Source organism: Pongo pygmaeus, chromosome X (genome assembly GCF_028885625.2).
Source record: "Pongo pygmaeus isolate AG05252 chromosome X, NHGRI_mPonPyg2-v2.0_pri, whole genome shotgun sequence".
NCBI classification, from domain to species: domain Eukaryota; kingdom Metazoa; phylum Chordata; class Mammalia; order Primates; family Hominidae; genus Pongo; species Pongo pygmaeus.
Genome location: NC_072396.2, coordinates 133940254 through 133967951, shown reverse-complemented (window position 1 = coordinate 133967951; position 27698 = coordinate 133940254). Strand labels below are relative to the sequence as shown.

At 40.2% G+C, this 27698-nt stretch overlaps 1 protein-coding gene across 24 annotated transcripts in view; it reads right to left on the bottom strand.

Annotated features, from left to right (window-relative positions):
* OCRL (OCRL inositol polyphosphate-5-phosphatase) overlaps positions 1 to 27466 on the bottom strand; it is a 58670-nt gene extending 31204 nt beyond the window's left edge. For 6 of the 24 annotated variants that reach the window (XM_063660475.1, XM_063660483.1, XM_063660484.1 and 3 more), the window contains exons 1-8: positions 19774 to 19951; positions 19427 to 19509; positions 15238 to 15317; positions 11690 to 11728; positions 2537 to 2647; positions 2020 to 2109; positions 1217 to 1337; positions 969 to 1130 (exon numbers count right to left, since the gene is read on the bottom strand). In XM_063660475.1, coding sequence (XP_063516545.1) covers positions 969 to 1130; positions 1217 to 1337; positions 2020 to 2109; positions 2537 to 2647; positions 11690 to 11728; positions 15238 to 15317; positions 19427 to 19509; positions 19774 to 19812 — 725 coding nt within the window. In that variant the 5' untranslated portion in view covers positions 19813 to 19951. Of the gene's footprint in view, positions 1 to 968; positions 1131 to 1216; positions 1338 to 2019; positions 2110 to 2536; positions 2648 to 5517; positions 6733 to 11689; positions 11729 to 15237; positions 15318 to 19426; positions 19562 to 19773; positions 20046 to 20317; positions 20404 to 27365 lie in introns of those variants that run through there. The other 18 variants (XM_054471159.1, XM_054471161.1, XM_063660488.1 and 15 more) reach the window with 15 other exon arrangements.
* Positions 27467 to 27698: the final 232 nt, after the last annotated feature.

Below are 27698 nucleotides of genomic sequence, written 5' to 3'. Positions count from 1 at the left end.
GGATAGCAGATGGGACTAGAATCTTGGACTAGAAGGGTACATTCTACTCATGAATAACAAAGAAAGGTGGTGTTGCTTCATGCATTGGCGATACATGCCACATGGTACCTCACATGCAGCATACACACACAGGTCCAGAAAAGAAGATGTCAACTAGTAAAGATGAGATAAAAAATAATACAGATGAACGAATCCAAGATAGACCTCCCAATCAAGAGGACTGGATGAAACTTTCTTTATTTACCAAAGTAAGTAAATTAAGAGCTAGTGGTAATGGTGGACTTTAATTTTCTAATATTGGCTGAAAAAAAAAACAGGTCAGATATATAAACACGCTTGCTTATGGAATGTGCTAGGGAAAAATTCTCTAGTACATGTGACCTTGATTTGGTTCTCTAGGACTCAATAGAGACATCAGTAGACATGGCATTATTAGTAGTTAGAAAATCCAAGGGAAGGTCAAGAAAGGTGGCTCAAGCCTGTAATCCTAACACTTTGTGAGGCCGAGGCGGGTGGATTGCCTGAGCTCAGGAATTTGAGACCAGCCTGGGCAACATGGTGAAACCCAGTCTCTATAAAAAATACAAAAATTAGCTGGATGTGGTGGTGTGCACCTGTAGTCGCACCTACTTGCAGGGCTGGGGTGGGAGGATTGCTTAGGACTGAGAGGTTGAGGCTACAGTGAGCCATGATCTGCTCTCCAGCCTGGGTGACAAAGAGAGACCCTGACTCACAAAAAAAAAAAAAAAAAAAAAAAAAAAAAAAAAAGAAAAAGAAAATCCAAGGGAAACTGTAGCATCTGCTGCATTATTTCTGATATGCATGTTATTGGCCAGCATAGAGACAGGAGCTTGAAACAGGCAACCATTCCTTTTTATCATATTTAGGCTAATGTCTTAAATATCAACAGGCCACTGTCTGTTATATATACTAACTTTTTAGACTCAGGAAGCAAAAGAGACACTAACCTGAAAGTCTGAATGTTGACATATTCTTTCTCTCGCTTTGCCAGGATATGTTTGATGAGACCCTCCCGCTGCCCAGATTGGGTATTTGGTACAAAGAGCTTCCGCATGGTGTTGGTCACTTTGGGCTGCTCCTTGTTAGAAGCTTCTTTTTCACGTGGAAGCCTAGCAAATAAATGAGAGATTCAAAAGTAAAATTGTTTAAACTGTAATTCTCCTACAAGGGAAATATGTTTTTACATGGGACTTACATTTTATTCACTGAAGAGGGTGGAGGTGGGGGTTCCCGATGAATCCCAGTAGGCTGATTTTGTGAATTTATTTTCTTGTCCAAATTCATAGAAGAAAAATTGTCTTCAAATCCAAGAAGCCCTGAAAGACACAGACCCCAAGGTCAAACAGGGAAAAAATCTAACATCCAACATATCCAGGGTAACAGGGCTTTGATTTGATCACAATTTGATCAGTGGTGTTACTAAACAGAAAACTATCATAAGGGTAGAAATTACTTGGATTGGAGTTCGAAGAAGCACACCTATCCCTGAAGCACTGATATACTAACTAGAACAATAGAAGTTTGTAAGAACTTGGAACAGACTAGTAATAGCTAACATTTATTGAAGACTGAGCACAATGCCTGGTTGAGAGTAAGGGAATATATCATTATCTCACTTAATCATCACAAAAACCCCAAGAAGGTAGTAGTATTAAAAATCTTCCCATATTACAGAAAGGAAAATGGAAGTTCAGAGTTGTTGAGTAACTTGATGAAGGTTGTATAACTAGTAAGTCCTTGACTTGGGATTCAAATCCAGGCTGTCTGGCTCTCGAGCTTGTACTTTCTACCACCCTGCTAAGCTGGCTCCTGAACAGCTACCATGCTACAGAAAGGATAAGGAGTGAACACTGGTCAGTGGGCCTGGACTTGATAAAACTACTCTGCAGGAGAATGTGTCTGACATTGGCTTTAATCTACATCACCATATTTGGCCTGACAAAATCTACTGACTCTGCAATGACCATAGCAACAAGGAAACCAGGAACTTTTTAGTACCTGAAAAAACAGAAGGTTTGTCCTTAGTGTCTAATTTCTGGTACCAGCTAGATGAGTCCTTTTGCTCTGGAACAAGAAGTTGTGACTGAGCTAGAGAGATAAGGTTCATGGTCAGAAACTGGGAAGTCTTTCATTGAGTAGAATTTACTATAGCCAAAAGCCATTCTTTCAACATTCCTTATATGCAGGGGCCAGCACCATTTTTGGATACAGTGGAAGAAACTAAGGGAAATGAGGGGAGCTCTGGGGTCATCTAGGGGCAGAAGGAGAATTATAGTCTATGGTAAGCTGTGCTTGCCATGACACTGAATATTCTGAAAACTTGCCTAGTGTCCTTAAAGCTGGGCAGATTTTTTCCCTAACCTATCCCTGTGTTCACTCCTGAAGAAAAAAAAAATCAGCTATCAGGGCTTAAAGGGTGAGGTATTTTGCCAATGGCCACTTTCCTCTGTATCAGCATGTCAGAATTTCACTCCCGTTGAAATAGAAGAAAGAAAATCGCTGAGTCTCTAGTTACCTTTCTGAGCAGCAAGGACAGCTGAGAGGAACTTCAAACAGTGTTCCTCATCAGGGATTTCAAAGCGGCGCTCTCTGATCCAGTCTCCCTGAACCCGAATTTTGCAGCCACCTAAAAAGAATTGAAATCCATACATATACTGCTATGGGATAAAATGTCTTACTGGGATCATATTCTCAACTTATCAGGTTAACAGAAGAAGGTCCAGATCACAAATATTCCAGATCTCTAATATAGGAAGCACACATACAAGATCAAGAGAGTCAGTATGACGGTGGTGGAAGGGGTGATGCAGAGAGGGAACCCTAAGGGAAGTGAGAACTCCTAAGGCTGATGAACTGTGTCCATGAGCAGCCCGATCTAAGGATATGACACATACTAAAATTATACTTTCCTGCGTTCTGATCTATCTCTCAGACATCAAAGCAGGGACCTTCAAATTCTAGCAAAAGGTAAATTCCTCAATCACCCTCCCTCCCATTCCTTAGCTGGAAATTCCTACCATTTCAAGTCCAGATCACATTGTCAGAGTATCTGAAGCATGAAGGGAATAAAAGAAGTAGGATGGTTTGTCCATAAGTACAGACTAAATTTACAAAATAACTTAAAAATAGTGATACTGGTTTGAAGTATTCTGAAAAGAAGCATCTACAACTCATTACCTCAAGTTTAAAATGTATGTCTTTAATAAACATACAAAAACAATATAATGACCTATGCTCAGAAGTGGTTTGGTTCAAGTACAGCCAATTGGAAACTAGGAGAATTAGAAGCAAAGTTAGCTAGGGCTTTAATTTCTTATGTGTATAACATATTGTCTCCCCTTTTCTGATGCCCTATAGTTATCATCTATATCAACTGTTTGGATGTGGTGATCCAGGAAACCTATGTACTTGTTTCTATTCTTATTGTAACTGATTTATTACATAGGTTATTTTCTCATGCCTCTGGAAACTACAAGCTCCTTAAGGGCAAGAGGCAGGGTACACATGCAGGGTGCACATACAGCGAACCCAGCACTTTTAGGAGTGTAGGGTGACCAACTGTCCCAGCATTGTATGGCACTCAGAGGCTTCCTAGGACTCAGGACTTCCAATGCTAAGACTGGGAAAGTCCCAGGCAAATAAGGCTTGCTGGTCACTCTACTGGTGACAGTAACATCAGACTTCACAGACAGAAGGTATTTAATGACTGATGAACTGGACTCTTTACCACGTGTAAATAACAAATTCATGAGAAAATGAAACGAAAATCCTAGTTTTTTATGGTGGAAATCCACTTCTGAACCTTTGGCTTTTTGTCCTCTGCATTTCTTCTTCTCTCTGTCTTTGTAAAATGAGTTACAAAAAGGAAAATAATTAATTAGAAGAAAAGAGATAAAAATGGAGAAAAATGTGAAAGAAGGCACCCAAATAGACTACGGATAAGAAAATTTAATGAGGGTGCCACTGTAGAGAGGAAAAAAGAGAGGGAAGGAAAAAAGTGTCAATTATAGCAGCCATGAAGATATAGGGAAAACTCCTTCAGGGTTTAACAAGTCCTTTCTTTCTCAGATTATTTATACTAAATGTGGTTTTCAAAGAGTAGTTTCTATCTGACATAAATTTAGAACAAAAACCCTTATTATCTCTCACACACACACAAACACACAATTCTTGAAAGACATATTTTAGCAAATATATAACTGACCTACTTAATGGGCCAGAAGATTCCAGAAATTGCTTACAAAATAACACTGGATGCTCCCTCACCATGTTGCTTGAGAAAGAGAACAAATTACCTCAAGACTCAACCTTCTACTCTTCTTGTCCATCCTAAAACCTTCTGGACCTCTGTGATCTGCAAACACTCCTACATCCTCAACTTCATCTGAATATTCTCTGCATCTCTCAGTAGTTCTCAACTATGCATGCATTAAAATTACCAGAGGCACTTTATTTTTGTTTTTATTTATTTTTTGAGACAGAGTCTCGCTCTGTTGCCCAGGCTGGAACACAGTGGCGTGATCTCGGCTCACTGCAACCTCGTCCCCCGGGTTCAAGCAATTCTCCTGCCTCAGCCTCCTGAGTAGCTGGGATTACAGGTGCCCGCCACCATGTCCGGCTAATTTTTGTATTTTTAGTAGAGATCGGGTTTCACCACGTTGGTCAGGCTGGTCTCGAACTCCTGACCTCGTGATCCGTCCACCTTGGCCTCCCAAAGTGCTGGGATTACAGGTGTGAGCCACTGTGCCCGGCCACCAGAGGCACTTTAAAAACAATATTGAACCCAGGCCCCACTCCAGGACAATTAAAACAGAACCTCTGGAGGTGAAGCCCAGGCACTCGTAGTTTCCGAGTGATCTGACCATATGTTCACATTAAAATTCAGAGTCAACCGCAAAACTGGCTGGTCCCTAGGAGGAGCACTTCTCCTACAACCCTCTTATTTTTATTTATTTATTTATTTATTTATTTTTTATTTATTTATTTATTTTTTTTGAGAAGGAGTCTCTACTGCCCAGGCTGGAGTACAATGCCGCGATCTTGGCTCACTGCAACATCCACCTCCCGGGTTCAAGTGATTCTCCTGCCTCAGCTTCCTGAGTAGCTGGGATTACAGGCACGCACGACCACGCCCAGCTAATTTTTGTATTTTTAGTACAGACCCGGTTTCACCATGTTGGCCAGGCTAGTCTCAAACTCCTGACCTCGTGATCCGCCCGCCTCGGCCTCCCAAAGTGCTGGGATTACAGGCGTGAGCCACCGCGCCTGGCCTAACCCTCTTAATGGAGTCTGTTTATATTCTCTCACACCTGAAGTAATTTTGAGTTGGTGTCTTTATTTGTCCTAATAACACCATCAGACTACTCTTTCTCCTTCTCCCTCAGGCAAAATCCTTTCTCCTTTGAGGCTCATCCATTGGGATCTACCATTTCCTCCCTTTCCTCTACAAGTTCATGCACCATCCTCCCAGAAACTTCAGAATCCAAGATACAATACCTGGCTCATAAGACTCTCTCTCCACTCGATCTCCTGCCATTAATTTTGGGTCCCTTTAAAATTAGCACAGAAAACCCAGTCAACACCTTCAACTTCCTCATCCAATGACATTCCCCCTCCACCTCAGCCACCACTTCCTCAGTTGCTACTGGGACCCTCTCAGTTATACCCTGGATTTTGTCATCATAGAAACGCCACCACTTCATAAACCTCTAATTCAAATATCCCACCCTGACATGTTATTCCTTCCAACTTACTTGCTCATTATCCCCATTGTAACTGTTTTTTTTTTTTTTAATCTGATGGGAACCTCCAGCCCATTGATTTCTCTGTTTTCTTACTATCCGTCAGCCTCTTCCTGCTCTCACTTCCCCTTTTATCAAACAGATGCTATCATTACACTCTGCAAAAACCCAGAACTGCCTTACCTCTGTTCTTCCGTGGCACCTACCCGGCTAAATACCAACCCCCAGAAATCCAACTAATTGCCTTTCTGTACTTATACCTGAACAACCAGAGGGGGTAAATATGCACACCCACAACCAGATGGCTATCATTATACATTCCTCATTGCCAATCTCAACTGGGTCCTCTATCATAGGAAGCAACCTAAGTTCCTACAGTCAATCAGTCTCCTACTACTATCTGAAACAACTGTTTCACACCTACTCATTTATCCTCAAAATTTGGATCCCCCATCTTCCTGAGCCCTCTTATTCTAAGCAGAATGCTTCAGCTCATACTTCAGAGAAAAAAATAAAGCTATCACATGGAAACTTATCTGTATTTGTACTCATCTCATCCTTTCCCTACTGATATAAGGAAGAAGATCCCTCCTATCAAGCCTCCTTCATTTTGAATTACAACCCCTCTGATTCTCTCAGTAATCTTACTCACAACTAATCCCTAGACACACCCCCATATCCTTAACGCTTTCTCTTTCACTAGCTCCTCCACATTAGCACATAATCGTGTTCTAAGTCCTTCTCATCTGAAAAACAAAAATCTTCCTGGATCTCAGATTTCCCTCCAATTCCAGTCCATCTCTATATTCCCCTCCAGTCATGTTTCTTTAAAAGACACACAGTCACAGACCTCCCATTTCTCACTTGAATCCATTCCAATATGACTTCCACACCCACTACTTATCTGAAATTGCTTTAAGTTCACCAATAACCTCCATCCCATGGATATTCTTCAGTCATCTTATTAGACCTATTAGCAGAAATCAACAGTTAATCAGGGCTTGATACAATCTCTTCCAAAAGCTTCTATGATACCATACTCATCTAGTTTCTCATCACTAATTTTGAGTGCCCTTTGAAGTATCTCTTCTTCTATCTAACATTTAGAAAATGGAGTTCCTCAAGTTCAAACATAAATCTTTTTTCTCATTCTATACCAGTATTGTCCAATGGGACTTTCTGTGACTATGGGCATGCTCTAAACCGTGCTGTCCAATATGGTAGCTAACAACTTGATATGTGACTACTGCAACTGAGGGACTGAATTTCTCATTTTATTTCTAATTATTTTAAATAGGCACATGTAGCCAGTGGCTACTGTATTGGATAGCACAGTCCACACACAATCACATCATCTCTTATGATTTTGAATATCATCTACGTGCTAGTGACCCAGATGACTTTCTTCTGAGATTCAGATGCATACATTCACTTGCCAATTTATCATCTACACTCAGGTGTCTCAAAAAAAATCTCAGCTGGGTGAGGTGGCTCATGCCTGTTAATCCCAGCACTTTGGAAGGCCGAGGTGGGCAGATCACCTGAGGTCAGGAGTTCCAGACCAGCCTGGCCAATAAGGCAAAACCCCGTCTCTACTGAAAGTACAAAAATCAGCTGGGCATGGTGGCGGGTGCCTGTAATCCCCAGCTACTCACGAGGCTGAGGCAGGGGAATAGCTTCAACCCGGGAGGCGGAGGTTGCAGTGAGCTGAGATCGCGCCACTGCCCTCCAGCCTGGGCAATAAGAGCGAGGCTCCATCTCAAAAAAAAAAAAAAAAAATCTCAAACTAAACATGACTAAAACTAAATTCATGACCCTTCCCCCTTAAGGAAAACTCATTCTTTCTGCAGTGTTCTTATTTCTACAAATGGTACCATCATCCACAGTCATGTCAGAAACCCGAGATTCATCCTTGACACTTCCTCTCACCCTTTACGCCCAAACCAATTCCTATGGATTTTACCTCCAAAAACATCTATCAAGTCTGACTGCTTCTCTTCATTACTAATGCCACCACACTCTCTAGCTTATACTACGGAAACAGCCTCCTAACTGGTCTTGCTGCTTCCATGCAAATGATGACACCCCAGCATAAAATCCTTCATATGATTCTCATTTTTGAAATCTCAAAATTCAGATTTAATACAAGGCTTACAAGATCCTGCCAGATCTGCCCCCTAGCCTGTTTTTCTTACCTTGGTGCCCAAGACCTGTTTCAGGCACCCTGGTCTTCTATCACTTCAAAGAAAGTGTCAAGCTACTTCCCAGCCTGGAACCTTGCGATTCCCTTTAGCTGGTAAATTCTTCTCTCTCTCCCATCTTAACCTGCCTCTTACTTGGCCCCTCTGGTCTCAATTTAAATGTCAATTCTTCAAAGAGGTCTTCCCTGACCACCCTCCTAATATACTTACTCCTCTCATAAACTCTTAGTACTTTTCCTCAAGAGCATTTATTAAAACTACAATTATCTGGGCCGGGCACAGTGGCTCATGCCTGTAATCCCAGCACTTTGGGAGGCCGAGGTGGGCAGATCACGAGGTCAGGAGATCGAGACCATCCTGGCTAACATGGTGAAATCCCGTCTCCGCTAAAAACACAAAAAATTAGCCAGGCGTGGTGGCGGGCGCCTGTAGTCCCAGCTACTCGGGAGGCCAAGACAGGAAAATGGTGTGAACCCGGGAGGCGGAGCTTGCAGTGAGCCAAGATGGCACCACTGCACTCCAGCCTGGACAACAGAGCAAGACTCCATCTCAAAAAAACAAACAAGCAAACAAACAAAAAAAACTACAATTATCTACATCTTATCAGTTTAAAGTCTATTTCCTATATTAAAATCCTTAAAGTATCATGACTGTACTGCTTTCTGCTATATCCCTAGAGCCTAGTGTAGTTCCTGGCACATAAAAAATTGTCATATTTTTATAGAATGAATGATTGAATTATAGGTATCTGTGTGACACTAGTACTGAATTGCAGAGAAGCAAGAACCAAAGTAGGAGCAGCAACTTTATCTTTGTCGTTCTGTACTGATTCTGCACTTACAAAAGTGCCTGACAAATAGAAGGCACTCAACAAATATTTGTTGAATAATGGATAAACAAGGGACAGTTTAATTTTAGGAAATTAGTACAATACAGTATACCAATTGGTCAAATAAGGAAGAATAAAATCATCTCCATAAATACTAAAAAGACATTTGCTAAAATTCAGTATACATTCATAATTTTAAAAAACACAAACTCGAAATAAATGCAGTTTCTTAATTAAAAAAAAAAAACCCTGTCAAATCAACAAGCAATAATGTCATTAACAGTGAAATACCACTTGACGCATTCTCACTGAAATCAGGAGCCAAACAAGAAACATCATCATTTACCACTGGTCCCAAAATTCTCACTGGTATAGTGTACAACAATAGTAGCTACTAGAAAAGAGACAAAATTATTATTTATAGATGATTAAGGTTAGCTACCAAAATGAAAAAACAAAATGAAAAGCAAAAAAGATTAAAAATAAATTTCAATGAAGCAACTGGATAAAAGATAAATATCCACAACTCAACAGCTACTCTGTATACTAGTAATAAACAATTAGAAAGACATAGAAAAAACCTCCACTCGCAATAGCAGCAAATAAAATCCACCACAAAATACTTAACCTAAAAACTATATATATTAAGAAACTAAAATTTTATTGAAAGATATAAAAGAGGACCTGAAAAAAATAGATATATCATGTTCCTTGACAATGACTTAATTTTATAAAGAAGTTAATTTAATAAAATTTGGCACAGACCTATGGTGAAATATTTGGTTTTTAAAAAGCATATTATAAAGTAATTGTAAATGACATAAGAAAATGGGACAATATAATGTTAAATGAAGACACAGGATAAAAACTATATATGAGGATTCCAATTATGTAAAAATATAAAGACTGGAAGGAAATACATAAAAATGTTAACCACAGTGGTGATCTCTAGATTGCAGGAAAATAATCTTAATTTGATACTTTAAGCTTTTCTGAATCTGTAAATTGTATATAATGAAGATGTATTATTTCTGTGAGAAAAAATTATTTACAAAGCATTTAACACCAATATCCAGCCAATGGGAAAATGCATATTTACATTGAAATCAGGCCTGCCTAACAAACCCAAGATCTCCTTCCTGCAACACACCGTGTACCATAAAGGTTTATGTATGAAGCCCAAGGACCAAGATAAAATATGGTTTCAGTGCAAATACTACTAAATGGGTAGAAATAACAAAGATTTTATTCAAGTGGTCACTTACCTATTTTCCCCCTGTGAGCCAGTAACTAGAACTATGGACATAGCAACACATGGCTAATGTAGAAGCGGCTACAACAAAACTAATGCTGAAAATTAGGTGCTTATAAGAGAAAAGGCACAGCTCAGTTTAACTTTTCAGCTTTGAATCAAATACTTCTCCACATCAAATACAGGACACTTCCATCTCTTATTTCAGCAGCAGTGTCAGTTGTTATGGAATTGCCTTTGTTCTAATTTTGCTTTTTTAAGTGTTGTTTTTGCCTTCTCCTTTCTAAGCACAATAAGAGATAGACATTAAGTTATTTTCTCTCTTGGATACTTGCAGTTGGGGTTTACCTGGCCTTTCAGGCACAGCCTTTAAGACTTCTAAAATCCACGACCAAAGGAAAAAAAAAAACAAACTCAAGCCAGAAAAAAAGCCTACTTAAACTGTTCAATACAAATTAATAGTGCCAAGGGCCAGGCAAGGTGGCTCATGCCTGTAATCCCAGCACTTTGGGAGGCCGAGGCGGGCGGATCACGAGGTCAGGAGATCGAGACCATCCTGGCTAACACAGTGAAACCCCGTCTTTACTAAAAATACAAAAAATTAGCCGGGCGTGGTGGCGGGCACCTGTTGTCCCAGCTACTCAGGAGGCTGAGGCAGGAGAATGGCGTGAACCCGGGAGGTGGAGCTTGCAGTGAGCCGAGATCGCGCCACTGCACTCTAGCCTGGGCGACAGAGCACGACTCTGTCTCAAAAAAAAAAAAAAAAAATTAATAGTGCCAAGGTCAGGGACTCTGTCTAAACAAAGTTATGTAAACCCCTAGTCCCAAGCTCAGTGCCAGTTCCCACTCATCCAAGGACTCAACCAAGAGATAAGGCAACCCATTTGATTTAGATTCATGTGGTCAGATACTCTTTTCCATAGCAACCTCACAGTAGCATCGAGTGCCCATTTTCTCCACTCCATAAAATAGTACAATTACATGATAAACAAAGAACAGCTTGCACAGAAAGTCAAAGATGATTTGCTTCAAACAGATAAAAATGAGAGAATGGAAACACTGAAAAGAAGATCATGTTCCCTCTAATAAAGAGATGCCTTGAGGGGATGGGGCTTAAATAAAAGACTAAACTTTTTTTTTTAAAGGAATGCCTGGACAAGCAATTTAAGGGACTCTTCAGCCTTCCAAAAAAATACAACAAATAAAGGAAAATATTATGACTTAACACACAAAATTTAAAAAGAGGGTAGGGAAAAAACTTAAAATGTAATAGCAGTTAAAAAATGACCAAAAAAACTCCACCAATAAACCTTATGTGCTTTAAACATTAGCCCTTCCTACAATTATCAATTCTACAGCAATGATTTAACTGACAGCAACAATACTGGTAGCTCAAGGAAGTTCAGCATTAGAAAGGTAGATCATTATTTTTTATTTTTATAAAGATTCTTACCAGCCACCTGCTTTTTCTTAGGCTTAGCCTACATGTTTTTGGGAAACAATGCTAATTTGTATGGCTGCTACAGGAGACTACAGGAAAAGATGGTAAAATAAAAAATGTGCCCCAAAAGGTGTCTTAAATGCAGTGAGTGTTCAAGTAAATATTTGTTGAATAAAAATCAAGCACATTCAGAAAGATACTCACTGTTAGAAGCTATGTCAATCAAAAGAGTTTCTTCTGCTTCTGAGAGGGGGAAAAAAAGAGAGTAGGATTAGGGAAGAGAAAACCACTCATTAAAACCAAAAGAATACATGCCTAACTAAATAACTCCTTCTCTCAGTCACTACTCCTAGGTCTTAGAACATATTTTTTTAAATCCTTTTTCGTTTAATATTTTTTAAAGGGATTTTTTATAGCACTGGGTTCTAAAGACTATGAGCAAATCAAATAAAATAAAAATGAACTGAAGAAGTAACCAAATGGAACTCCTCAAAGCAAATCAATGAACGAGAAATTAATAGTACAGAACATAACAACATGTTAATTCAGCGAAAGCAAGTTTAATTCCCCTTAACTGTAACATACTGATTTAACTCTGGGTCCTTTAGATACTTCTTTAGATACCAGAAGGCAAAGGAAGTGACCCTGAAAGCCCAGAGGTGAATTACTTTCTTAACTCAGATTTATTCTCTGAAAATTTCCCAGTGATCTCATCACCTCTGCCCCTGCCCTACACATGGGGGCAGAGTATACCTTCAGGTTACAACTACTACCTGTGGGCCCAAGGCCCTCCATACCAAACAGGGTGCAAAGCAGTCTGCAAGTTTAGATTTCTCTTATCTCTCAATGGTTCTCCCGGACTTCTTCCTTTACAACAAGTGTCTAGACCCAACCTATCTCTTCCCCTCTGATTTCTCTGGATTTGACCAAGTGCACCTGCCAGACCCTCCTGGCTAATTGAACTCTGGGTACTGACTCCTTGGGATTAGCCTGGATCTACCTTGGTCAAACGGAGTAGTCTCATCTTTTTCACCTCCCTCCCAAGACTGAATTGTTTATTTGGCTCCATTACTCAGGTACAACAGAAGCAACTGGCAAGGTACTAACTCATTTAACACTAAAAAGTAGTCTCGATATTATTATTAGGATGATTAAACAAGGGGAATTAGGGCATCAAGACATAGATATTGTATGTTTACTACTGTTCTTCATTAACTTTTAGTTCTCTAAAACCTGAGTGTTTACAGATGGTTTTTTCTTTTTTTTGAGACGGAGTGTCGCTCTGTCACCCAGGCTGGAGTGCAGTGACGCGATCTTGGCTCACTGCAAGCTCCGCCTCCCAGGTTCACACCATTCTCCTGCCTCAGCCTCCCAAGTAGCTGGGACTACAGGCACCCGCCACCACACCCGGCTAATTTTTTGTATTTTTAGTAGAGACGGGGTTTCATCGTGTTAGCCAGGATGGTCTCGATCTCCTGACCTCGTGATCTGCCCACCTTGGCCTCCCAAAGTGCTGGGATTACAGGCGTGAGCCACCGCGCCCAGCCAGTTTTCTTTTTCTTTAGAGACGGCCGCACTCTCTCACCCAGGTTAGCATGCAGTGGCACAATCACAGCTCACTGCAGCCTCGAACTGCTGGGCTCAAGCAATCCTCCTGCTTCAGCCTCCCAAGTAGCTGGGACTACATGTATCTGCCACCACGTCTGGCAAATGTTGTTTTTTTTAATTTTATTTTTGTAGAGATGGGGTCTCGCAATGTTGCCCAGGCTGGTCTTGAACTCCTGGGCTCAAGCAATCTTCCTGCCTCAGCTTCCCAAAACGTTGGGATTACAGGCACAAGCCATCGCGCCTGGCCACAGTTTACAAAATAGATGCAGGGGTCAGGAAATAGAAAGGAGATGAAAATCAAAAGTAAGTCTTCCTTCAGTCATGGGGAACTACGTTACATGTGTGCACATATTTTCTCAGGTTCTAAGAAGCAGCACTACGATCTAACAATCAGCAATTGATTTCTTATTAAAAATACTAAGAGAAACAGGGTAAAAGAGATCCTAGAGGTAGAGTAAAAAGGTACAAAGCTAATAGGATATTAAAGTCATGTTCTTTGGCTCTTCCCCTCTGTGAAGGCCTACACCTTGAAAAGTGAGGTGGCCACAGCAACTTACTATGGAATGCGGCTACCTTGTTTAGTATGTCTCTCTCACATAGGGCAGGCTAAATAGCTATCACTTCATTCTTCTATACAAACATGGACACTATTCATTGAAGTTATTTTTAATTCTTAACACATGCACTCTTAAAAAGTCATATCCACTAGCTTAGTATTTTCACTTACAGGAATACATCCTGAGGAAATAAGAGATGTGCAGGTATATTTAGGTGCAGAGATGTTCATCATATTACTATTTATACTAGTGAAAAATAACCCAAATGTCAACATAGGGGAATAATTACATTATGGACCATTCATAAACTGGAATGGTATATAGCCATTAATGGTATGGAAAAGTGCTCGTAACACAACAGCATGTAGAAGAGACAAAAAATTGTATAAGATGAGTATCACTCACCCTGCAATGTATGTGTAGGAAAAAAGAAAATGCTAGGTGTTTATCTCTGAAGGATGGGAATTTAAGTGACCTATTTTCTTTACACTTTTCTATTCTTTCCAAATGTATTACATTATGTACATGTCACTTAGTGATTAAAAAAAAAAGTTCAATGTAGTTTAAGAAATAATCCACGCAAGGTAAGATTTAAGTTTTCCAAGAAAGGCCAGGCATGCTGGCTCACACCTGTAATCCCAGCACTTTTGGAGGCCGAGACAGGCAGATTGCTTGAACTCAGGAGTTTGAGACCAGCCTGGGCAACATGGCGAAACCCCGTCTCTACAAAAATTACAAAAAAAATTAGCTGGGGGGTGGTGCACCTGCAGTCCCAGCTACTTGGGAGGCTGAAGTGGGAGGATCACTTGAGCCTGGGAAATGACCTTGTCTTGAAAAAACAAGTTTTCCAAGAAGCTACAATTGATACAAAATGCTTCTGCCAGATAAAGCCACTGGTCCTAGTGAAAACAGAATGTATTTGTTCTCTAGTATCAATTTCCCTTCTAGAGCAATGTGAGATGACAGAAGCAACACCTCCTACACAAATCTCCCAATTTTTAAGTTTCATTGTAGCAGATGAAACAACAGATTTTCTATGCTCCGTCCCCAAATTTGAGGGCAGGAGGCCAAATATTTCCTCCCCAAAGTCGATTTTCTTATGATTCACCAATGTCAAGGTTTGAGAATCAGCACAATTGAGTGTAAGATATTACAATCTGGCAAGGTATGTTGCCAAATGTCTTAATTTCAGATAGCATGTGGAGAAAGTGCTGAATGTGTGTGAATCCAAGTGACCTTGGTACCTTATAATGAGCACTGTGTCCGTTAAGACCGAGAATGTTATTTAAATCCACATATAGGTCAGTCAGCATAAAAAACTACCTACACAGGTAACAATCTACATACATCTCTAACCCAAGCCAAGGAAACAGGTGAGACTATAGACACACATATACAAATATATTTCAATATAACCCTTCAGCATTCTTAGAGAAAGTATCATCTCCTCAACGTTATCTTTTTATGCAAAGAGTAATACATTTCATTTTACATGCAGTGACAAATTTAAATATGTATGGTATTACATAATGCGGTAATGACCGAGAAAAAACATTATAAAACTAGCTAAGCAATTAAAGCTAGTACCTTGAACACATCTGAAGTGGCTATTTATAGGAATGATATCTTGAACATGCTGTTCCTTCTCATGCAACTGGATTATTAACCTAGGAAACAGAAGAACGCATCAAAGAATAGCCACTGAAAAACCCATTTAGCAACAAAATACTTCGCTGTCCTGTTATACAAATCTAGTCTGTATTTATTAGACTTGCTGCATCTAGTTCCCTGGATCTGAGCATCATGACAGCTAGATATTGCTCTAGGCCTAAAAGGATGCTAGTGGTGATGAACATCTGATTACCCACACTGTTCTCTAGGCCATATATCCTAAAAACAGTGTACAAACTTAAGAGCATGAATTACAGAGTATATAGCTTCAGACTATGCATACCAGAGTGAAGAACTGACAGCTAGATGTGAAGTCCATGAGTGCAGGGACCACAGCTATCTTTACACCATGCAATTTCTAGTACCTAGCACAAAGCCTGGCACACAGCAGTTGCTCGTGTGTGTGGAATCAATGAATTAGAAAATTCATAAATTAACTTTCCAATTATATTCCCATGGCTTTTTACCAAAGAATGGATCCGCCTCTTCAAACAAGCATTCAGGTTCATGGAGGAGTAAGGGGGGTGCTCAGCCAGCTGGACTGGTCAAAATATCAGTGACCAACAAGGTGGCAGATATCACAACTGGATTGCCTTCAAATCCCTTGTTTCTTCTCTGGTTTCCAAGTTTACGCTGGTATTTCTACATAAACATGAGTAAACCTGACTCCCCAGATGAAATCCATACTTCTAAATCCATACGTACTCCTGAAATACTAATTTTTCATTTATTATTTATCCTTAGTGGTCCAGAATCAAGGTACAACCTACTGGTAAACAGCCATTCTGAACGTCAACTAGCATTCTCAAAGTCAAGCACTCTTCAAGTATTGTTTTTAGTTTTTTGTCAGGAACACTGTTTCTTTCCGAGTTTCATCTCAAATATCACCTCCTCCATGAAACTGTCCTCAGTACCCCCAAGCAGAACCAGCAGCCTTATCGCCTTTGTTTGCCCCTCTAATAGAACACTTATACACTCCATTATGGTTATATTTATTTCCCCTCACTGATTTGAGCTCCTTGAAAGCAAAGACCAGATCATATTCAGTTTTGTCTGCAGCCTAATAGATGCTCAACAAATACTGGTTGAATAAATTAACTAGCTTAATTAAGCTATAAGCAGAGGTGAATTTTTAAATGAAACCATCCAACTTCTGACATTAAAATGTCATTGTTTTGAAGGGTTTGATTTCTATTTTGTTGTCTTTTGGGGGTGCTTGTTGCTTTTGCTTTTTGCATTTTCAAATGTGTTAACTTTGAAGAAGATAACCTGGGATAGGATAAGTAATTACTTAGATAGAACTAGGGGAAATAAAAGTATTAATGCTATTTTTCTGCTCTGATCCTTCTTGCCTAATTTGCAGGGGTTTGTACTCTAAGGTGATTACAGGAATATGGGGCAGGCCCCTTTCAATCTGTAAAGTTCATAAGTTGAGTGGAGAGTCCTATAAACCCAGATGGAAACCAGAAACCAGATAAAAGGCTGAGAAATCAAGGGTTAAGGAGGAAGAGCTTACTTTGAGTAAGATAAACACAAACCACTAAAATCTCAAAATACATAAACAAGAAATGGTGTTGAACATTAGCATTAAAGCTTCATCTGGACAGTACTGTTAAAAACTATTACAAAACAAATAAACTGAGAATTTAAGTGAATTTCACAAACATTTATTGAATATTTACTACGTGTTACCCACTAAATTACAACAAAAGAGTAGGGCTAAGAATAAGCATAAAAATTCTACCTGAGTGTAATTATTCATTTCAGAATATAAAGATTAGAAATAATTGGTATACAGCAAAACAATGGAATTCAGAATTTGGTAGCTGTCAAACAGAAAAGAGTGACAAATCCTGAATGCTAACTCTGCCTTATCCCTAGGAAACACTTTGATTTGTTCAAGGAAGGTTAAAGGTCAAACAGGTTTTGTCATCATCTATTATCCTTGAAAAAGATGAATCTTAGTGTTTGATTCCCTGTTTCCAAAAAAAACCCTGATTTTTAATTGTAAGTTTGGTCAAGTAAATTTCCTATGGTTGACAGTAGGAACCACAGACCTAAAGATTTAAGTCAGGCTTCAAGTTCTAGGATAAAAAAGCCAAAAGTAAAAAGTTCTGGACACTCGAGTCAGAAAAGGCACCAGAGAGACAAGAATATGAGGATTACAGATGGTATTATGGTATTAGGTGTCTCCAGTAAATGCTTTCAAGAGAAACTTCTCAGTGTAATTCTGAGACATGTTACATAGGATCAGATCTCAGGTATTCTACTCCCTAATTGCAAACAAGTGACTTAACCTGTCTGTGCTTCAATTTCTGTATCTATAAAAGGGAGATGATGATATTACTATTTTATAGTAACCCTCACATGTGGATTAAATGAACTAACTAATGAAAAGTGCTTAGAACAGTACCTGGCACATAAGCAGCCATTGAATGTTAGTTATATAGCAACAACTATATTAGTTGTTAGTTATATGTTAGTTTATATATAAACTATAGTTTATATATATTTAAAACTATTTACATAGTTTATATATAAACTGCTAATATAACAACAACTATATTAGTGAGTTATATAGTTGTTATATAGTGTTACCTATATATTAGTGTTAGTTATACAGCAACCCCATACCCCCACATATACCCCCAACTATACCGCCATAACTTACACAGAATTGGAACACAAGACTTCCTTATTAGCTCAACAGAGTTCCAAATCTACTAATCTGAGGGACTAGATTCTGGGCAGTGGTCATCTCAACAACGTAGCTATTCTATTCAATCTTCATGATTTTGTTTTTACATTAGAGGAAACCAAGGCACAGAAGTTTTATTGGTTTGCCCAAGGGTCATCTCTCTCTAACCCACTCTAGCCTTTGGAAATGTTAGTGGTGTTCCACTTTTCTGCTGAATTTAGTTTTATTAAATTCTGAATTTAGTTTAGTTTCATTAAACTAGTCTTCCAGGGTTTGATTAAATCCGGGTTTGATGAACTTCCCAATAGAGCTGACTAAGCAGGACCTATGAAAGAGCTACTTCACAGAATTAGCTGACATCCAGTTAGACTGGCATCAATAGTCTCAGAGAAGAGCAGGTTGGGCCAGTGGGAATTTCTTCCGTGTAAATCAGACAGCACAGACACAGAGGATCTAAAAGTGGGGACTGAGAAAATTGGTTTTAGGCAGAAGCCAATGTTGGGAGATGGCAAGATTTAAGTGAACAATTTTTAAAGTGGGAAGGAATATGATGTCAAGAAGCCAGTGAATATCCAAGTGAGGTGTCTTGGGCACACAGGGATAGGGGCCTATGATATGTAATGGTCACCATGGATACTTTTGAGATGAGACATTAGTGACAATAGAGTGAGGTTAGCAGCTATGGTGATAGCTTATCAAAATAATCTTTTGATCAATCAGTCAACAGTATTTACTGAGCTCCTATGGAAGAGAGGAAGGTGACACACTGATAAAATACTGTCATTTCTATCTCTACACATTTCATTACCTTTTCTTTTTAACAGTCAAGTCAGTAAGTAAGGCAGTTTCTGGCCTACACTAAACCATTACTGAATTAATGAATATACCTTCAACCAAGTGGGATAAGGGGGTGGGGAGACTGGAGAAACCAGCTGAATAGGGTTAAGACAAGTCTGTAACGTTAACAATGAAGCATTTCCATAGCACTTTTACTTTTTGGAAACGACTCCAGCATTTATTTTTCCCCCAGTTATAATTCCAAAGGCCGTAAAGTAAGGCAGTTAATGGTTTTATTAAACTGAAGAGTTAACTTTGGCCCAGAAAGCTTTATTGACTTGCCCAACGTTACACAACACATGTCAGTTGCAGGGGCAGGAACTAAGAACCCAGGCTTCCTGCTTCCCCGCCCATTCAGTCCTTCCACTGAGCCACACTGCCAAGCACAATCCAGAGGCTTGGAAGTTGGGGACAAAGCCCCGAGGTTACAGAGCACTGGCACTTCACACCTGGACCTGAACCTGTTGCCCGCGTGGCCTCAGTAGGAGGACAGTGGGTGACCAGTCGCGATTTGGGGTTGGGAGGTAATGGCAGGCTCCCCTCCTCTGTAGGAATCAGGTGGTTACTTACTCATATTGCCCGTTCCTCTGGGCCAGGGTCAGGGCGCAGGGCTCCCGGAGAGGACCCTTCATCTCCATACCCTCGACAGTATGCGGGCGCTAGTCAAGGGTCTCCTTTGGAAGCGCGGTGGGGAGAAGTGTTGCACTGCGGGGCGAAGGGGGTCTTCCACTCACCCCCCACCCCGCCGCTCTCCCCCGCCCCGCCCCGCCCGGCTTCGTCTCCCGCGCCGGCCCCCTCCCCCTCTCTGCTCGGCCTCTGGGCCACCCGGTTGCCCCGCCCAGCCGTGTTCCGCAGGGCCCCCGACCCCCACCCCCGGCCCTGCGCGGCCTCCCCTCCCCCTTCTCTCCGGCGGATACGGCAAGCGGCTGGGCTCCGACCGGGAGCGGCGGCTCCATCCAGGCGGCCTCCGAGCTCAGCGGGACAGCGGACTGCGGGCGGATCCGACGACACTGGCTCCCGTGTCCCCACACCCACCCACCTCGGCTGCGTGTCGTTTGAGGAACAGCTCCTCGCCGGGCGCCGGGCGCCGGGAGCCGGGAGCCGGGAGCGGGGAGCTGGGAGCTGAGAATCTGACCCAAGAGAGAGCGGCGCCTCGCGCCCCCGCCAGTTTTCCAGGCCGCCGCAGATTCCGTCCCCTGCGGTCAAACTGCGGAACTGCAGCGAGAGACCTGACGGACTGGGGGCGTCTCTACCGGGTCCAGCAAGGAATGGGTTTTAAATGCCACCTGTGACATCAAAATTGTTCTGAGGACTTTGAAGGCCACAGAAACAAAACACAGCCATACCTGTGGGAGATCTCAAACCTGTTGTTTCAATACGACCCACATCATTCAGTAAAAAAATACATATATATATATATATATTTCTTAAGGTTATAATGTCCCATGTTGGTTATCCTACCATTTCCTTTCCTCTTCTTTCTTCCATGCCCTAAATCGGAGAATTCCCCAAAGCCCAGACCTTTGCTCCTCCTCTGCGTCCCCTCCAGTTCACCTCTATCTAGACAGTGTCCAAATATATATCCCTGACCCAGACCTCTTACCTAATAGAGTCCATTGTTAACATATCACTGCGTCACAAAACTAACTCATTATCGTTTCACTGGAAAGCCATATATCGTCTTCCCCCTCCTAATCTCTATATCCAATCAGTCAACACACCCTGTTAATATTTTACGTGGAATTACTTTTAGATTCCTTATTTTCTCTCCATTCACACTGCCATAACTTTATTGTAAGCCCTTGTGATAGCCTAGCTGGGTTATTGCATTTTTCTTTAAATAAATCCTGTTGGGTTTACTCTTTCCTTTGACATGTTTACTCTGTTGACTGCCATAAAAATATTTTTCCCAAAGTAATTTTTTGATCGTGTTATTCATTTGCTCCAGAATCTATAATACACTAGATATCAAGACTGACTGTAAATCTGTAGTAATTAAAAGCATGCTATGGAGATAGACAATCAATGAAACACAATATAAAGCCCCCAAACAGACCACACATATATAGAAGGTTGATATGCAGCGTGTGGGACATTTCAAATCAGTGGGGAAAGAATGGATTATCCACTAAGTGGTACTAGGACTACTGCTTATCCACATGGAAAATTAAAAAATTAGACCCCTACCTCAAACCATGGAAGAAAAATCAATTCCAGGTGGATTAAAGATCTAAATGTGAAAAGCAAAATTTTATAACTTTCAGAAAAAAAAATTGAGTATCTTTATGAGCTTGGAATATGGAATAAGACATTTAGCTACATAAAATTTCAAAATGTATGTACTTCAAGACAATATAAACGAGTTAAAAGACAAACTGGCCTGCACAGTGGCTCATGCCTGTAATCCCAGCACTTTGGGAGGCCGAGGCGGTAGGATCACTTGAGCCCAGGAGTTCAAGACCAGCCTGGGCAACGTGGCAAAACCCTGTCTCTACAAAAAAATATAAAAATTAGCTGGATGTGGTGGCAAGTGCTTGCAGTCCCAGCTACTCAGGAGGCTGAGGTGGGAGCATCCCCTTGAGCCGGCGAGGTCACATCTGCAGTGAGCCGTGATGGCGCCACTGCACTCCAGCCTGGGTGACAGAGCAAGACCTTGTCTCAAAAAAAAAAAAAAAAAAAAAAAAAGACAAGTTGTCATCACCTTTTGGACATCTCCCACCATTTCCCACCACTCTCTCTAACTAGCTTTGCTTAGTCACACTGACTCCTTGTTGTTCCTAGGAGTTGCCAGGCACGCTCTTACCTCAGGGCCTTTACACTTGCTGTTCACTCTGCATGCACTCTCATCTCCTTCAGGTCTTTGCTCAAATGTCACTTTCTCTCGAAGCCTTCCTAGACCACTTTATTGAAAATTGTAATTCAACAATCCCCTTCTCCATCATCACACATACATGTTCCCTATCCCTCTTCCCTGCTTATGTATCACTATCCACCACTTCTGTTTTATTTATCAATATTATTGGTCATTTACCTTCACCCGCTAGAATGTTGAGTTCCATGAGTGCAAGGATTTTGTCTCTTTTGATCATAGCTGCATTCTCAGTGCCTAGAACCATTCTTGGAGCAAAGTAGGTGCTAGAAAAATATTGATTAAGTGAATGAATGACTTGGTATCCAGGATATATAAGAACTCCTATAAATAAGAAATAAAGAAACCTAATAGAAAAATTGACAAAATATCTGAGTAAGTAATTCATAGTCAAGAAAACCCAGATGGCCAATAAAGACATAAAAAGATGCCTAACTTTATTACTATTCAGGAAAATTGAAAAGTAAAACCATGAGATACCATTTCACAACCATCAGTTTTGTGAAAATTTAAAAAGTCAGACAACCCCAAGTGTTGTTGAAGTTCTAGCAGTAGAACTCTGATTTACGGCTAGAAGGAGTTTAAGTTGGTAGAACTGCTATGAAGAACAATTTGACGATGTCTAATAAAGGCAATACCCCTCAATCTAGAAATTCTATTTCTAGATATAGACACTGGCAAAACTCTACCTTTTATATGCACAAAGAGACATATAAAAGAATGTTCATTGCAGTATTATTTGTAATCTCAAAAATGGAAGCCAAGTAAATGTCACCAGGTGAATGAATAAATAACGGTGTTCTCGATGAATGAATTTGAGCTATGGGTAGTAACAGCTAAATTTCAAAAATATAATGTTTAGCGAAAAGCAAGTCGCAAAACATGTACAATATACTGTATATAAAGTCTGAAAATATCATCTATTGCTTATGGCTACATAGATGAGTAGTACTGTAATAGTATATAAAACATGAAAGGGCATGATCACCAAATTTAAGAGAGGGAGAGGATTGACACTGGGGGGAGGCATACAGAGAATATCAAATATATCTGTAATATTTATTTCTCAAAACAGAATCTGAAAAGTGATGTTGCAAGATTTGATAGAACTGGGTGGTGGGTACCTATATTGGTTCTGTTATTCCATGTACTTTCCTGCACTGAAAATCATTTACAGTCAATGAAAACAAAAGATAAAGAAGGAATATGCAGGGAAGGGTTAGCAGTATCAAATGCTGAAAATAGGACAAGAAAATGAGGGCCAAAGAGACTTTCTTTGGACGTGTCAAGGAGTTCACTGGAGACCAATAATTGTTTGGTTTCAATAAGTGGTGAGGATAGAAACAAGATTATGGGGAATTGAGGAGGAACTGTATTGTGAGAAAATGGAGACAAGAGACCACAGATTGAAGAGGTTTGGAAATAAAAAGGAGCGAAGTACAATTTTAATTAAATTAGTTAGAAGGGTCAAACAGAGGTTGTTGACAAAGCCTGAAGCCACTTTAAAGCAAAGAGGAAGGAGCCAACAAAGAGGGGGCTTTTTAAGATGCTAGAAGAGAGAGGCAGTAAGGTTGCAAGCAAAATCCCTCAGTAATTGAGAGGGACAAATATCCAAAATGGAGATGGCGGAATCGGCCTTAGGGAAAAGGCAAGATGCTTCTTCCTCCAACTTTACAGTATCCTCAGAACCTAAACAGTGCCTTGCACATAGTGGGCACTCAATAAATATTTGTTAAGTGAAGAATAAGAGGTTGTGTATATGTGCCACATTTTCTTAATCCAGTCTATCATTGTTGGACATTTGGGTTGGTTCCAAGTCCTTGCTATTGTGAATAGTGCCGCAATAAACATGGCACATGTATACATATGTAGCTAACCTGCACATTGCACACATGTACACTAAAACCTAAAGTATAATAATAATAAATTAAAAAAAGAGGTTGTGTGGAAATTAAAATATATTGAGGTAAGGACACTAAAAACTGAGGTCTCTCACAAGGGAAATGATGGTTGCATATAAGTGGCTTCCAATGCAAAGAGTTAAAAGACAATTGAATAAAATTGAAACAAATGAAACTCTGGCTGCAAGAAAACATGAATTTCACCACCTTTACCACCACCATCACCACCACCACCTGCACATGCGTGCGCGTACACACACACACAAACACACACAAATTCAGTGGGTGCTCAGTGCCTGTCTTTTATCCATTAGGCAACTATCACTAAGTGTCTAGAACTTACAGGCTTTTCAGAAACAAAATTAAAAAAAACAGGATCTTTAAAAAAGACTAGAGCCGAGCACAGTGGTTCACACCTATAATCCCAGCACTTTGGGAGGCCAAAGCAGAAGGACCATTTGAAGTTTGAGATCAGCCTGGGCAATCTAACGAGACCCCTATCTCTACAAAAATAAAATAAAATAAAATTAGCAGGGCATGGTGGTATGTGCCTATAGTCCTAGTTACTCGGGAGGCTGAGGCAGGAGGATCACTTGAGCCCAGGAATTCAAGGCTGCAGTGAGCTATGATTGTGCCACAGCACTCCAGCCTGGGTGACAGGAGACTCTGTCTCTAAAAAAATTTGTTTTTAAGTAAAGGTTACAAAATACTAAAATGACAAATTCAAAAATAATAATTTAATTAAATGGCATACAAAATAGAACAGTATATCAAGTTCATTAACAGTTAAATTTAGTATGCATTTAAAAACCCATTATATTTGAAGACGATTTTTAGGTTGGATCTTCTCATTTCCCAAGAATTCCCAAGTACATGTAATTCTTATGGAGAAATCACAGCCATGTAAATTAAATTAGTTATGCACAGACAAATAATTTCAAAAGCAAAATTACCAAAGCGTTTTCAAAAATTTATAGCAAAAATATAAATGTTTAATGCAGGATGTGGATGCATTTTAATATGTTTATTATGATGTTGGCTGAAGTCTCCACAAGTGACAGTGTTTAGAGCCTGCGAAGGCAAAAACAGGCCTGCCTAACATAGATGAGGCTGGGAAGGAAGATTTTGCATAGGTGAGTCAGCAGCCAGAGGCTGGAAGGCAGGCCCAGTGGAGGCATAAATGATTCATTGATTTTTAAATCACCACTAGTTGAAAAGCCTCCCTTTTCATATACACAAATCCAGCATGGGTATGGCTTTCCATACAGAACAACATAAAGAGTTCATTTTTATTTACATATTTCTGTTTTGCATTTCTATATTTCCACTTACACATTTCTATGTTATTTATGTCTATTTTCATTCCTTATAGAGTTTGGGGTGAGACAAGCTCATTACTTGGGGCCACAGCCTATCACCTACACTCTTGGTGAAATGGCGACAGGCACAGCAAGCAGGAAAAACTGGCCTCCTTCGGCACACAATGCCCTCCAGGCCCTTCTTTCTACTTTATTCCTATACGGGCTAGTTTCTTCTTTCTATATAGGCCCTTCTTTGCTACTTTATTCCTGTACAGGCTAGCTTCTTAATTTCCTTCATTCTCTACCCCTATCACATTCACCAAGGCTAGGCTCTCCTTTCTGCTTAGTGAATCCCATAGGCAGGTCAACATTGCCCAGGCCTACTTGCCTCTTCCTCTCAGAAATTGGAGATGCTGAACTGAAAGAATATGGCGTCAGCCTGGCATTAAAGCTCCAAGGATCTGTCCTGAATGCATCATTCCAGAGTTATCTCCCAAGGAAACTCTTTAGAAACTTTATGCTCTGCCCATGATTTCCCTTCAGATTTGAACATGTACAGCAGTTAGTTGCAATCAAATGGATGTGTCCGTGACTCAAATACTTAGTCGATCATTTAGCTGAACACTGCTAGCTTGCCATCTTGGTCTTGACCTTTATAGAGTGTTAAATTATAAAAAATGATACATAAGCTGTTTAATATATATCCATAAAGAATCAAAGAGATGCTGATGATTGAAATACAGAGCATAAAATGATTACAATTCTAAAAATTCCCAAGATAACACTCATCAGACCCAGAAGCTGCATTTATCTGATCAAAATTCTTATATAGCTCATAAAAATTTCTCAAGCACTTCAGAAATCCTTAAAAAGAAAATTGAGTTATGGCTAAATACAATTTGTTTTCTCACTTATTGGGAATAAAAAATTATCCACATCTACAAAGTCAAATGATGAGATCTCTAATATCATCATTTAGAAACAAAATGCAAAAATTATTAAAGTAAGCAGGTTGATATTTTTTAAAGCACAAAATTCAATAATTCCAATTTCAGGTCTTGAAAAGGGTTTTTGTCTATTTGTGAATGCTGCAAGGCCTAGTAACATTTAACCATACTGTGATGGATATAGTGGGATGACCTATGAAGGCTGCCTGAGCTCCCTGCTACTCTCAATCATGTGACCCTTCTGGATGCAGATAGGGAGACATGAGCCTGGTCTTATCTCTAATGCAGGTGTCACAAACGAAGGGGAAAATATATTCTTGGTTTTTAGGTTACCATTTTAAGTCTCAGTCCAGGGTGTAAGACAGGAAGATTTGGAAAGAGTCTCTGTTGAGAAAGATGTGTTATGTTCCTCAACCCATACCTCCACCCTCAGACAAGAGCCTCAGAACTGAGAAGAAGGAGTAGAGCAGGAAAGTAAGAGAATGCTTTGGTTTATTTAGAGACAGAGTCTCACTTTGTTGTCCAGGCTGGAATGCAGTGGCATAATCATAGCTCACTGCAGCCTTGAACTCCTGAGTTCAAGTGATCCTCCTGTCTCAGCCTCCTGAGTAGCTGGGACTACAGATGTGCACCACCATGTCTAGGTAATTAAAAAAAAATTAAGAGACAGTGTCTTGCCATGTTGCCCAGGTTGGTCTTGAACTTCTGGGCTCAAGTGATTCACCCTCCCTTGGCCTCCTAAAGTGCTATGATTACAGGTATGAGCCATCACGCCCAGCCCAGAAGATAATTTGAAAGCTGGAATCTTGTGGTCATGATGAGAAGAAGCCACATTTGGGAGAAGTAAAGACCATGTCATTAGAGGCCTGATGGGCAGTTGGCCACCCTAATGGATGGCAGCAGAGATGGAAGACAGGATAACTGCACATCCCAAGGAAGCCCAGTGCAGAATATACCAAGAACCTGAGAAGTGGGTTCCTCCTCCCCACCACTGTTATTTCAGTCTTGCATAAACTCTGGAGTTCAAAATCAACATGTGGGGTGTGAAGGAGGGAGGGGGTGAATCCTAAATCTGATTGGGTTTAAACATGAATTGACTGAGTTTAAGTGGAGGATTGTTTTCTGCCATCAGAAAGAATGATGCTTCTAGAAAGGCATTAAATCCAGACATAAGCAGCATAAGCTCCAGAACCTTGTCTGTCTTGCTTATGGCTGTATACCTAGCACCTAGTACCTGGCACAGTAGCATTTCGATAGGTATCTGTGGAGTGTATAACTGTCCCTTACAGAAAATAATGAGTGATTTAGAATTATCCTAAGTATGTTAAGCATCAATACAAATTGGGAAGTTTTGCTCTAACCAACGTAACTATTTAATCTCTTGATCACATGCCACTTATTCTTCACTCCACCTCAGTGCTAATGCTACATCTTTTCCCCAACCTCCTCTGCAACTGTACATGCTGGAATTCTCTATTCTTCAATGCTCACCTCAAATGAAGCTTTTCCTTCTTTGAAGCTTTTCTCCTGTCTCCTCTCAGTTGGAAAGGAATGCTCTCTCCTGAATAACAGTGTCTCTGTGTACCTCTTAGGGAAGTTCTTGGAACTTTTCAAGGTCTGTTTTGTACAATATTGTTACAGAATGAACAAGCACATGATGAGCTCTGATCATTCTTATCGCTACTCAGCACCATCTCCTCAGTGCTTTATAGTCACATGTTTTGAAAAAAACATTTATAAAGTACTTCTTTATATTTTTCTATGGTGTGCCTAATTTTTCTTCTTTTAGTGTGCATAAAATGTGTATGTACAGTTTAAAAAATA